This window comes from Rhinoraja longicauda, chromosome 5, assembly GCF_053455715.1.
Source record: "Rhinoraja longicauda isolate Sanriku21f chromosome 5, sRhiLon1.1, whole genome shotgun sequence".
Lineage (NCBI taxonomy): Eukaryota > Metazoa > Chordata > Chondrichthyes > Rajiformes > Arhynchobatidae > Rhinoraja > Rhinoraja longicauda.
This window is the reverse complement of record NC_135957.1, coordinates 61,470,187-61,483,509: the sequence shown is the minus strand read 5'-3', so window position 1 is coordinate 61,483,509 and position 13,323 is coordinate 61,470,187. Positions and strand designations below refer to the sequence as shown.

The 13,323-nt window shown below is 41.5% G+C and overlaps 1 protein-coding gene across 5 annotated transcripts in view; it reads left to right on the top strand.

The window, feature by feature from the left end:
• Positions 1-13,323, top strand: part of map3k7 (mitogen-activated protein kinase kinase kinase 7) — a 101,130-nt gene that overhangs the window by 57,585 nt on the left and 30,222 nt on the right. For 3 of the 5 annotated variants that reach the window (XM_078399665.1, XM_078399664.1, XM_078399668.1), the window contains 5 exons: positions 6,817-6,947; positions 7,404-7,485; positions 9,210-9,361; positions 10,752-10,917; positions 11,663-11,743. In XM_078399665.1, coding sequence (XP_078255791.1) covers positions 6,817-6,947; positions 7,404-7,485; positions 9,210-9,361; positions 10,752-10,917; positions 11,663-11,743 — 612 coding nt within the window. The remainder of the gene's footprint in view (positions 1-6,816; positions 6,948-7,403; positions 7,486-9,209; positions 9,362-10,751; positions 10,918-11,662; positions 11,744-13,323) is intronic. The other 2 variants (XM_078399667.1, XM_078399666.1) reach the window with 1 other exon arrangement.

Here is a 13,323-nt window from a genome sequence, read left to right as displayed (position 1 = left end):
CATTCTTGCTATTGAGGAAGTGCAGTGTAGGTCTGGCGGGACTGACATATGATGGAAGAATGGATTGACTGGGCTTATGTTCACTGGAATTTAGAAGGATGAGAGGGGATCTTATAGAAGCATATAAAATTCTTAAGGGGTTGGGCAGGCTTGATGCAGGAACAATGTTCACGATGATGGGAGAGTCCAAAACCATGGGTCACAGTTTAAGAATAAGGGGTAGGCCATTTACAACGGAGATGAGGAAATTCTTTTCACCCAGAGAGTTGAAAATCTGTGGAATTCTCTGCCACAGAAGGCAGTTAAGGCCAATTCACTAGATGTTTTCAAGAGAGATTTAGCTCTAAGGGCTAACTTAATCAAAGGATATGGGATGAAAGCAGGAATGGGATACTGATTTTGGATGATCAGCCGTGATCATATTGAATGGCGGTGCTGGCTCGAAGGGCCGAATGGCCTACACCTGCACCTATTTTCTATGATTCAGTACTGCAGAATTGATCAGTCAAGCAGTGTGAAAGAATATAACTATTGGTGAGAGAATTATCTGGATCCAGAAAGTACCATTGCTGATGGTTCAATTAATACAAATGTATTTCATGCTGCATGGACAAGAATGGAAAGTACAGGGAAGATGAGCAAATGTGGCAGGGGAAGGGTGAAGGAGAATGGTGTCGGGATAGTTGGACAGATATTTAATGTTCTGTGCAGCTGTGCATGTGAGCCTTGAAGGATATGCTGTCAGCCAAATGCCATTTTTAGGCTGGAAAAGGACCCTGTCATGGGAAAGACCAGTTGTTGTGGTCTTTATGTGTATCATTGCCATAAATAGGACTGAGGATTAGATTCTGCAGGAGTAGTGCGAGTAGCTCGAGTCCAAATTTAATGGCAGAATCACAAAGATAATCACCTCCGTGTCACTACCTAACCTATGTATAAATTGACATAGGATTAATAATATCAGAGTTGAATGCATGTCTGAAGGATTGGTTCAAGTTTTGATTTATGGGTCAAATGCACCTTCATGGGAATAGCCGGTGCTGTTCTTAATGGATACGCTACACAGAATGTCATATTAATCAGATCATCCGGCTATAGGCTTCAAAGTAAATACTGGGAGTGTGGGTTCTGGTACTTTGAAATCTAAAATATTAAAGAGAAAGAGTAAGTCAGTGGTAAAGGATAATTAAATCAATAGCGATAACCAGAAGAGTCCATCGGAACTGGAGGAGACAGATACTTCCAATCAGCCAGAATGGGAAAAAAAAGACAGAATAGCAGACCATATGTGAATGCGCAAAGCATTTATAACCAGACTGATGAATTAATGACACAAATAGAAATGAAGGGGGATGAGAATATGTTTGCCTATGACAAAGGTTAGAAATTAAATATTTCAGGATACTTTCTAAATAAAATAGTCAGAATGGATTAGGAGGAGGGGTAGCTCAGATGTTAAAGGTAGGATAAAGGCTGTTGGGAAATGACCTTGTCTCTGAAAATAAAGAAGTGGTATGAATTTGACAGGAACGAAGAAACAACAAGGTGAAGGAAACATTGCTGTTTGGAGGCATGTAATTGGAAGCCGCCTTTTTTCTCCATCTTTCAAAATTTAGTCTATTGGCCGTCATTATCCATTATCACCTCTGCTTCATACAAATTTTAAAAAAGCAAACCATTTTGTCAAACATGATTTCCATTGCACAAATCCATATTGACTTCGCAATCAGATAATTAATTTCCAAGTAGCCTGTTACCACCTCCTTAATGATAGATGCAAGTATTAAATTAGTAGTGATAACCAGGCAAAATGCATTATTATTATTACTGTATTATCCTGTTGCATAACACTCCATAAAAAAAATTATGCTTGACCAGTCTTGATTGAAAGGATGTGAACATTTTAAAGATAAACATTTTTCTTCAATTAAAGTTAATGGTTGAACTTATTTCCCCAAATCAATAATGATGCATTTTCTTAAGGAAGGTTAAAGTAAACCACAAATCAGAATGATGGAAAGTAAGTACTATAATGTCAGGCTTTGTTTTATATATATAATAATATATATTCCTTTATTTGTCCCACACCGGGGAAATTTACAGTGTTACAGCAGCAAAGTGGATAGCAAGAGAGCAAGAGATCATTCATTATAAATAAAAGATACATAAATTGTCATCAGTTTTCTGTGTGTTCTTAGCTGTTATTGTTGACTCGTCTGCTGGGAGCAGTGCTGGTTGTGCAGTCTTACAGCAGCGGAAAGGAAGGACCTCCTATATCCTTCACACACTTGGGGTGAAGGAGTCTGTTACTGAAGGAGCTACTCAGTGCAGTGACAGTATCCTGCATGAGGTGGGAGTCGTTGTCCAGCAGCGATGTTAGTTTTGCCATCATCCTCCTCTCTCCCACCACCTGCACAGGGTGAACAAGAATGGCTGTTCCCTGCAGAACCCCAGTGCTGCAGACCACCCTGTCCGAGACCAGGTCCTTTGTCCTCACATACTGTGGTCGGTTGGTGAGGTAGTCCAGAATCCAGGATGTGAGGTGGTGATCCACTCCTGTCCGCTCCATTTTGCCCCCCAGAAGCCCCGGCTGGATGGTGTTGAATGCACTGGAGAAATCAAAGAACATGATTCTCACAGTGCTATCCGACTTCTCCAGGTGTGAAAGAGCTCTGTTCCGCAGGTAGATGATGGCGTCCTCCACCCTGATGCGAGTCTGGTAGGCGAACTGCAGCGGATCCATTGATGGTCTCACCAGGGGGCGGAGATGGGCGAGGACCAGATGCTCCAGTGTCGTCTTCAGGTGGTGATGTCAGTGCCACCGGCCTGTAGCTGTTGAGTTCCTTCGGGTGCGGCATCTTTGGTACCGGTACCACGCAGGATGTTTTCTACATCTGTGGAACTCTCCCCAGTTTCAGGCTCAGATTCAAGACATACTCCACTATTCCGCACAGCTGGTCTGCACAGGACTTGAGAAGCCTCGAACTGGTGCCATCCGGACCAACCGCCTTCCACGCATTGATCTTCCTGAGCTCATTTCTCACCTGGTCTATGGAGAAAGACAGATTGGAGCACAGGGGCTGGGTGCTCAAGGGTGTGAGAGGAGGAGGGGGTGTGGGGGGGGGGGTGGTGTGGGGGTGGTGGGGTTGGGGCAGGAGAAGCAGAAGCAGTGGGTGGTAACTGTGACCCATGTGCTGTGGGAGGGGAGGTAGAGCAGTGTACTGGACGTGCAAATAAGGGGGGCTGCAGCAGGGGTGACTGGACCGGGGGAGGGGTAGGTGACTGATCGAACCTGTTGAAGAAAAGGTTCAGATCGTTCACCCACTTCTGGTCCCCCACGGCCCGGGGGTCTGGTTCCGTGTACCCAGAGATGGTTTTCTCTCGTACTCCAAGAAGATACCAATTCAGATCAGATGAAAAGAGTTAGCGAGAATTGGAGACATGCTCTGACAAACCCCTCTTGCACCTTCTAGTGGCCATTTATAATGCAACATGGACACTGGCTTGACAACATGATTCTTCCCTCCAAAGATAAAACAAAATGGTGTTTGCGGCAAATTGTTATTTACAGTTGGCCTGTATGATGGAAGCTTGACCGTACAGCTGTATGTTGCTGAGGTGGAATTGATATTTTTAGCTTGAAGTGTTGGTTCAAGTCAGTGTGCCAGCTGTTCGGAGGTCTATATGGAGATGGATTTGCTGGCTGCTGTGGGGTTGCAAGATCAGGATCGAGCAAGGTGTTTCCCCAGGCAATGCCAGGCATCTCCAGGTAAGGGGATAAATGGGGATGGATTTGTTGGCTTTTGAGCGGCTGCAGACATCTGTTGGTCACACAGGGCATTTCCACATAACTTCTCATTACAATAGACAATAGGTGCAGGAGTAGGCCATTCAGCCCTTCGAGCCAGCACCGACATTCAATGCGATCATGGCTGATCACTCTCAATCAGTACCCCGTTCCTGCCTTCTCCCCATACCCCCTCACTCCGCTATCCTTAAGAGCTCTATCCAGCTCTCTCTTGAAAGCATCCAACGAACTGGCCTCCACTGCCTTCTGAGGCAGAGAATTCCACACCTTCACCACTCTCTGACTGAAAAAGTTCTTCCTCATCTCCGTTCTAAATGGCCTACCCCTTATTCTTAAACTGTGGCCCCTTGTTCTGGACTCCCCCAACATTGGGAACATGTTTCCTGCCTCTAATGTGTCCAATCCCCTAATTATCTTATATGTTTCAATAAGATCCCCCCTCATCCTTCTAAATTCCAGTGTATACAAGCCCAATCGCTCCAGCCTTTCAACATACGACAGTCCCGCCATTCCGGGAATTAACCTAGTGAACCTACGCTGCACGCCCTCCATAGCAAGAATATCCTTCCTCAAATTTGGAGACCAAAACTGCACACAGTACTCCAGGTGCGGTCTCACCAGGACCCGGTACAACTGTAGAAGGACCTCTTTGCTCCTATACTCAACTCCTCTTGTTACGAAGGCCAACATTCCATTGGCATTCTTCACTGCCTGCTGTACCTGCATGCTTCCTTTCATTGACTGATGCACTAGGACACCCAGATCTCGTTGAACTCCCCCTCCTCCTAACTTGACACCATTCAGATAATAATCTGCCTTTCTATTCTTACTTCCAAAGTGAATAACCTCACACTTATCTACATTAAACTGCATCTGCCATGTATCCGCCCACTCACACAACCTGCCCAAGTCACCCTGCAGCCTTATTGCATCTTCCTCACAATTCACACTACCCCCCAGCTTAGTATCATCTGCAAATTTGCTAATGGTACTTTTAATCCCTTTGTCTAAGTCATTAATGTATATCGTAAATAGCTGGGGTCCCAGCACCGAACCTTGCGGTACCCCACTGGTCACTGCCTGCCATTCCGAAAGGGACCCATTTATCCCCACTCTTTGCTTTCTGTCTGTCAACCAATTTTCTATCCATGTCAGTACCCTACCCCCAATACCATGTGCCCTAATTTTGCCCACTAATCTCCTATGTGGGACCTTGTCGAAGGCTTTCTGAAAGTCGAGGTACACCACATCCACTGACTCCCCTCTGTCAATTTTCCTAGTTATATCCTCAAAAAATTCCAGTAGATTTGTCAAGCATGATTTCCCCTTCGTAAATCCATGCTGACTCGGAATGATCCCGTTACTGCTATCCAAATGCTCAGCAATTTCGTCTTTTATAATTGACTCCAGCATCTTCCCCACCACTGATGTCAGACTAACTGGTCTATAGTTACCCGTTTTCTCTCTCCCTCCTTTCTTAAAAAGTGGGATAACATTTGCTATCCTCCAATCCACAGGAACTGATCCTGAATCTATAGAACATTGAAAAATGATCTCCAATGCTTCCACTATTTCTAGAGCCACCTCCTTAAGTATCCTGGGATGCAGACCATCAGGCCCTGGGGATTTATCAGCCTTCAGTCCCATCAGTCTACCCAAAACCATTTCCTGCCTAATGTGGATTTCCTTCAGTTCCTCCATCACCCTAGGTTCTCCGGCCCCTAGAACATTTGGGAGATTGTGTGTATCTTCCTCAGTGAAGACATGCCCAACACATTCCACCACACCATACTCCCAACCATCCCCCTCTCCCACAAGCCACAACAATTGGGTCGGATGGAGCAGAGCTGGAAGTGCTGAGCAGTCTTGCTCACTCACTCCATCTGCTCGGCCAGCACCAACTCGATCTCCTTTCACAGCTGTGTCTGTGATCCTCTCCCAAACACTTTTTGTTCATTTCTGACTCGCAAAAACGGGTTCCGCTCAGGTCTCAGGAACAGAACCCTGTCGCAACCTGAGATCTACCTGTATTTGAGTACATTCAACACTTTTTTAAGCAGTATTTTCACATCTTATTTAGAAATGGGATATTTTTTCTGCCCTGGAGTTAGTCCAACTCTATTGTATCTGACAACTGTTTATCAACATTGTGACGCTAACCTATTTTGAACCATTTACGAGGATGTTGCCAGGATTAGAAGGTCTGAGCTATAGGGTGAAGTTGAGTAAGCTGAGTCTCTATTCGTTGGAGCGCAGGAGGATGAGGGGTGAACTTATAAAGGTCTATAAAATCATGAGAGGAATAAATCGGGTAGATGCACAGAATCTCTTGCCTAGAGTGGAGGAATTGAGGACCAGAGAACATAGGTTCAAGGTAAAGGGGAAAAGATTTAATAGGAATCTGAGGGATAATTTTTTCTACACAAAGGGTGGTGGGTGTATGGAACAAGCTGCCAGAGGAGGTAGTTGAGGCAGGGACTATTCCAACATTTAAGAAACAGTTAGACAGGTACATGGTCAGGACAAGTTTGGAGGGATATGGACCAAACGCAGGCAGGTCGGACTAGTGTAGCTGGGCAAGTTGGGCCTGTTTCCACACTATCACTCTATGACTATGACTCAAAGTTGATTCATACCTGTGCTTGTTGCAGCACAGGTGGCATTATTATTATTTAAGGTAAGATTAGGTTATGTTCTTGTATTAATCTGCATTTTTTTCCAAGTTCATGGCGACTCCTTTTTCAATTATATAGTTTCACAGGGAATTTTTAGGGTGGGGATCAATAACACATAATTTATAGCAAGTACATTTTGTATCCTTCAACTATCCTGATTAATGTTGAACTCATTTGAAATGTTACAGTGAAGAATACATCCATCTACTCATTGTTAGAAAATTGTATTTTTATGATGAATTATTGTGTTGTTTAAATTGATGAAATGGTGAATTTGAAGACCGTTAGGACATCAGATTTTTTTCCTATCTATCTTTTCTGTATTTATTTTAGGTACTCGACCACCTTTAATCAAAAATCTACCCAAACCAATTGAGAGTTTAATGACCCGTTGTTGGTCTAAAGATCCTGCACAGCGCCCCTCAATGGAGGAGATAATGAGAATAATGACTCATTTAATGAAGGTAGGTTGCTACATTTAACATCGAGATCAGTTTCCAGTAACCGACGTTCAAACACAGCTGATGTTTTGTTTTTATTTTAATGTAGTCATGTTACAACAATGGTTACGTCATAGAAGCAGGATGAGCATGCTTTCGCACCTGAAAGTGAAGTATGAATCCACAATCTATGACTAATTCTAAAAATGGCATCCACAAAACTAAATTGTGCCTTCGGTGATCCATTGTGCCCTTTGAAAAGGATTTTTGAGAAAAACAGTTGGATGGTTCATTATCAAAATTCCTCAGCTTTCGTTACATCCTCAATGCTGAATTTGCAGACAGGATTAAGATATCAAGGAGCACATCAACCCTGCAGTGCAAAGATTTATTAAGTGTAATTTTGTCTAATTGCAATGTGTAGATTGTGATGGAGTTATGAACTTTTCAACCAAAGCTGTTCGTTTTGCTTGTGTTTAGTATTTCCCTGGAGCTGAAGAACCTCTTCAGTACCCATGCCACTACTCCGATGTGAGCCCGAGCAACTCTGCAACAAGCACAGGTATGAATCATAGTGGTTATTTTTTCATAAAGGGAATCAGTAGTTTTAAGCTGAAGATGAAGGATAACGTTACATTCAAGATGTTGTTTTTGGCAAAATTACAGTATGCAATTATACAATATAATTTAAAGAGTATCTTTCACGACATGGTGGAATATCAGCGGTGATGAAATTGCGTCTTTTAAATATGTAAATCAACAGAATAGGCTCCTTTGCTTTAGGTATGGAACTTGTAAGTCTAATATCAAACCTGGTCAGTGTGGTTTTATGAAAGGAAAATCCCATTTAACAAATCTGCCAGAGCTCTCTGGGGATATATATCAAGCAGAATCAATAGAGAGGAACCTGAATATATTGCATACTTAGATTTCCAGAAGGTATTTAATTAAGATGCTACATAAAGGGCTAGTGCACAATAAGAACCAACAGTAATGGGGGCTATTGATAATACTGGTTATCACAAAATAGGGAGAACACAATTTTTCAAGTCTTTTTCAGACCAGAAAGACTTAAATAATTGAGTGTCCAAAGGATTGGTTCTTGTTATTCATTATTTCTATCAATAAGCTGGAGGAAGGGCAGGTTCTAAAATATCGAATTTTGCTGACAGTACAGAGGTGAGAAGACATGCTACATTGAGGATATTTGGACTCGGCAACAAGATACAGATGGGATGAGTGAATGGGAAAAATAAAATTTCATACAGGAAAGTATAAGGTCATGCAGCTCTGGAGAAGGAATCAAAAAGAATGTTTGCATCTAAGTGGAATAATTACAAATTACTCATTGAACCAGAGGTTGTTGACTTGATTTTGCAATTCCCAATCTTGTTTTTAAAGATTCTGGAATTCCCTCCCAGTGTCTCTCTGCTTCTCTACCATTTCTCGATTAAGATACCAAAAATCTGCCCAAATAAACCTAAGGTGGATTCAATGTTCATTTTTTTTATTGTTCCTGTGGAACTGTCTCAGGTTATTTGTGACATTGAGGTTGTAGGAGCCATTTATGCTTAATTCAGTTATTGTCATTGTGTTATGGCTATGTTTTAATATTTCTAGTTTATGTCTTTTTTGCCTGCTTGTGGGTGTGACTTAATGCGTAATTGGGAGTGTCTAGATGGGAGGTGGCTAGTGTGTTCGACAGAGGTTGTGGGTCAGTTTAAACTCGGGGGATGGTGAGCATACAGTTCTTTACCATGCGCTCGCACCAGTTATATTTGTAAGAACCATACGGTAATAACTGCAAGAATTTCTAGATATTGTTTGAAGAAACAGTTGATAAAGTACGGAAACTGATGAATTACTCTATGATTTGTGCTACTTTAATAAAACCAATTAATGAAGAAAAGGAGTTTGGAAGATTCGTTTTGTCATATCAGGGTGCGACGTGTGCGTAAGCTATAACTATATTTCATCCCCGAGAAGTAATGGCTATCGAAGTGGGGTTTCGAGATGGTATAGAAACTGCCATTACAGAGGTTCTACATAGTATCTTTTCATGGAGATAGGCTGAATCAATTTGAACCTGTTTAAAACAAAGTTACAACATTGATATTTTTCCACTTACCTTCCAAAGTAACTATTTTCATGGTCAATGCAATAACTCACTGATGGGCTTCTATTCTTGCCCCCACCCCCATTTTGTCAAATGACTGCTCATTGTGTATTGTCAATACAATGAAATCAAATGTATTCTACTGGTAAACTATGTTATCTATTTACTAGGATCTTTCTTGGAAATTACCTCAACAAATACCAGTAACAAGAGTGATGCCAATGTTGAACCTAGTGACTTGCATGCAAATGCTACCAACGACACAATCAAACGTTTAGAAACAAAGCTGGCCCAGTCACTTAAACTCACATCCAAGCAATCGGTGAGTAACCTGTGCTATGCATGATTTCATCCAAATTGAATGATCCCCATTTGTTTGAATATCATTTTCTTTAATTTTATTATTTTAAATCTTAATATATGTTGTGGAGCCATTTGTTAGCTTTGAGTCGTACGGTTGTACAGTTTTTAACAGTTTAGTTTAACAAAAATTTAAGATTAAATGTGGTATATAGCACAGAAACCAGCCTTTCATCTCGAATCCATGCTAGTGCATAGTCTCAACGTGTCTTCTCCCATTTTTTTCTCATTAAAAAAAAATCATTGTAAACCGTCCAGCCCCTTCTCCCTCGAATGCTTGATAGGTCTCCCCATAAATACATCAATTTTTTGCGATTTGCGAATTCCACATTCTCTCCAGCCCTCAGATTTAATTTTTTTTTAATCAGAAATCCCTGCTAAGTTTCTCCGTCACCATCTTATGTTGAGTCAGGTGGGTTCTTCCCCGCAGGTGAAAACGTCCTTTATATCCAATCGGTCAAAACTTTCATGTTAAAGACCTTATTGGGTGAACACTGACTGAGGCTTCGTTTCTCAAGAGTAAAGTCTAAGTTTCTTTCTCTGATTAAAAAGAATGCTAAAGAATCTGTGCAATTTTTATTACATTGTACAGAATCTTAAAACTGAGTAAAATTTGTTTCTTTATATCAAACATTTGCATTCCTTTAAATTTAATAGATATCCTCCTCCAAACTGGGGAAAGTCATGTGGGGAAGCAGTAATCTATCAGAAAACGGGAAGAATTGACCAAAAGGGGAGGAGTACAGGCACTCCCTGACTCACGTAATGGTTACGTTCCATGAACCCTTGTGTTAGTCACATTTATCAGAATCAGCATCCCTATCCCCTGCACAAAATAACTGAGTATTATTAACTGTCTCTGCTGGGCTCAGGGCATTTTCTGGGGCATGTAAAATTCAGGGTATGCACCACCGCCATTGCCTGCTTGAGTTCCATCTCGCTATGGGAGCACTTTCTGCGGCACAAAGCCTTCTGGTAAGTACCACTTTCCATTGCCGGCTTGTTTCCAGTGTCCATTGAGTGATTGTATAGTATTGTGGAAATTACAAACTGCCTTGATTGCACGAGGGACTGAGTACAGAATTGGTTATGTAAGTGCGAGTTTACGCAAGTTGCCTACTGCGTGTCAGGGAGTGTTTGTATACAGAATGAAAGAAACTTGGCTCAGTTTCTGAAGATCCGCTTATTTTATGTGGACACCTGTGATGGTAGTTTTGCATTGGATGTCACTTGTAATGTTTTTGCAAATGGCTTCCTCACTGTCAATGCAAAGATGTGTCACTCTTGAAGTCTGTACATGGCGGAAGCACAGTGCACTTTTGCACCCCGTTCTAATGTAGTTGTTCTAACAGGGTGACTCTGCAAGATTAAATCTGCCGCTGTCTCGTGGGAGCAGTGTGGAGAGCCTTTCTGGAGGGCGAACACAATCGGGTGCTACTACTCTAGAGGGAAAGAGATTGAGTGCTGACCTCAGCAATTATTCTGAATTGGAGGCCAGAATCATGAATGCTACTACAGGTAAAGGTCTACAATAAAGTGTTGGAGATGGAGAAAATAACAACTTAGTGATCAATTATAGAAATTCTGGTTGATTGGAAAAAGCATTTAGTTATTGATTTTTAAACCTAAGTATTTTCATTCCATCAGGCTAAAACTAATTAATCCTGTATGTGCTAGATTTTGGTTGGCAATCAGTTGTACCTTTTTTACATTAGTTATTGATGTGCCTGGAATATGTTTACTTAAGTCACACGCAATTTACAAATAATACATGGCAGCAACCAAATGGTGTCTCCAAAACTCGACAAAACATTTGGGAGAAGTGTCGGGGAGATGCAACCCTTCACACCATAGGAAACATTTTATGTGCAATCTTGTTCCATCACATTTGATTCCATTCCTAACCATATCAATAGTTAATTTTGCACTGCACAATTACTGTTTAAACTTTGCTATTTGAATTCAGCATTTTAGAGGTGTGTGAATATATGATGATGTGCCTTCTGCTTTTCAAAGGCTTATTCAGTAAAACATTTTATGAACTGCAAAACTGGCTGTTCTGTGCTTTAAATGTGCTTTTCTTGTGTCTGGGTAAGGTGTAACATTTTTGCTTTTGCATGGTTGCCTAATGTTGTGCATGAAGTGGACCCATGTAAAAACTTTTGTTTCTGTGAGGAGAATGGCATTGTTCCAAGTTGTAACGTGCTGGATAACCGTGTGAGCTATTTGTTGCATGCGTACCTGTGTGTGTGTATTTTTGCAGCCCGTCCAAAGCCAAAACGAGGCCATCGTAAAACTGCTTCATTTGGTAACATACTGGATGTTCCGCAGATCGTCATATCAGGTACCAGTTCTAACTACTGGTCTGGCTAGCTAACTGACTAACTGCTGATAAAATTGGTGTTCAATTACTACTTCTTGCTCCATAAGTCCAGCGTTTGCATGTACGCACTTTGAGCTGACTCATGGAGGGTAGCCACTTGGATTTAATACCAGCATAAGATTGGAGACCCAAAGATTCGAACAATAATTCGGCCTGTGAAATGGGAAATCCCATCTTACTTTTTGGTTTTATTTACTTGTTTAGGCCTTAAATGGTTTTTATGTAATTATCAATCTTTTAAGTCTGAAGAAGGGTTTCGGCCCAAAACGTCACCCATTCCTTCTCTTCAGAGATGCTGCCTGTTACTCCAGCATTTTGTGTCTATCAATCTTTTAACTTTGTTTTACATTTTGGCATGTTTTCATCATTCTTTGATGTCAGACATTTAAAGACTTGTTGAATCCCTTGACAGTTTAGACAGGAGGTAAATCCGTGTGTGTGGATGTACCATATTTTCTTCCCCCAATCTCACCACCTCCCCACTCCTCCTCCCCACTCCTCCTCCTCTCCACCCACAACCAGATTTTCTTTCTGTTGGAGCTCATCGGCTTGTTTCCTTGTCCCTTGACACATGCTGGTCATGCCCAGGATCCAGAAATTTTACCACTACATCCATACCAAGTAAATGTGGACAGATGGTGGCTCTGATCTTGGAAAGTGGCCACATTATGGAGGATGCAAAGAGCTTAGATAGATATAAACAATTCAATTTTTGAATATGTGCAGTGAGAATTAAGTCGAAATTATAATTTATTGGCCATTTCCTACTTCAGTACACAAATTGAAGTTTCCTTTCTTTGCCTCAAATCTAAAAAAAAGTACTGAAATCTGACTTCCACAGCTGAATAAACATAGATGGACTGATAGAATGCTTTTTCTGCCCTTGTCCAAATTGTGTTTGAAAGAGGCATGAAAATTGCAAAAAGGAAACTTGCATTTTTATTCCTTGGCAAAATATGTTGATTCCAACCTGTTCCATCCAACTTCATTAACATTAAATGTGAAAAAAACAAGACCTTCTTAAAGTTTCAATATTGAACATTATAGTGAGGGAATCCTTGAGAAATTTGTAACAAACCTGATTTGACCTTTTGTGCCACTAGAATTCAATTAGGGAAATAGCAAACAGGAAATTGAGGAGATCCTTTAATAGACAATAGGTGCAGGAGTAGGCCATTCGGCCCTTCGAGCATTCAATGTGATCATGGCAGATCATTCTCAATCAGTACCCCGTTCCTGCCTTCTCCCCATACCCACTGACTCCGCTATCCTTAAGAGCTATATCTAGCTCTCTCTTGAATGCATTCAGAGACCCCACTGCCTTCTGAGGCAGTGAATTCCACAGATTTCCAACCCTCTGGCTGAAAACGTTTTTCCTCATCTCCGCCTTATTCTTAAACTGTGGCCCCTGGTTCTGGACTCCCCCAACATTGGGAACATGTTTCCTGCCTCTAACGTGTCCAACCCCTTAATAATCTTATATGTTTCGATAAGATCCCCTCTCATACTTCTAAATTCCAGTGTATACAAGCCTAGCCGCT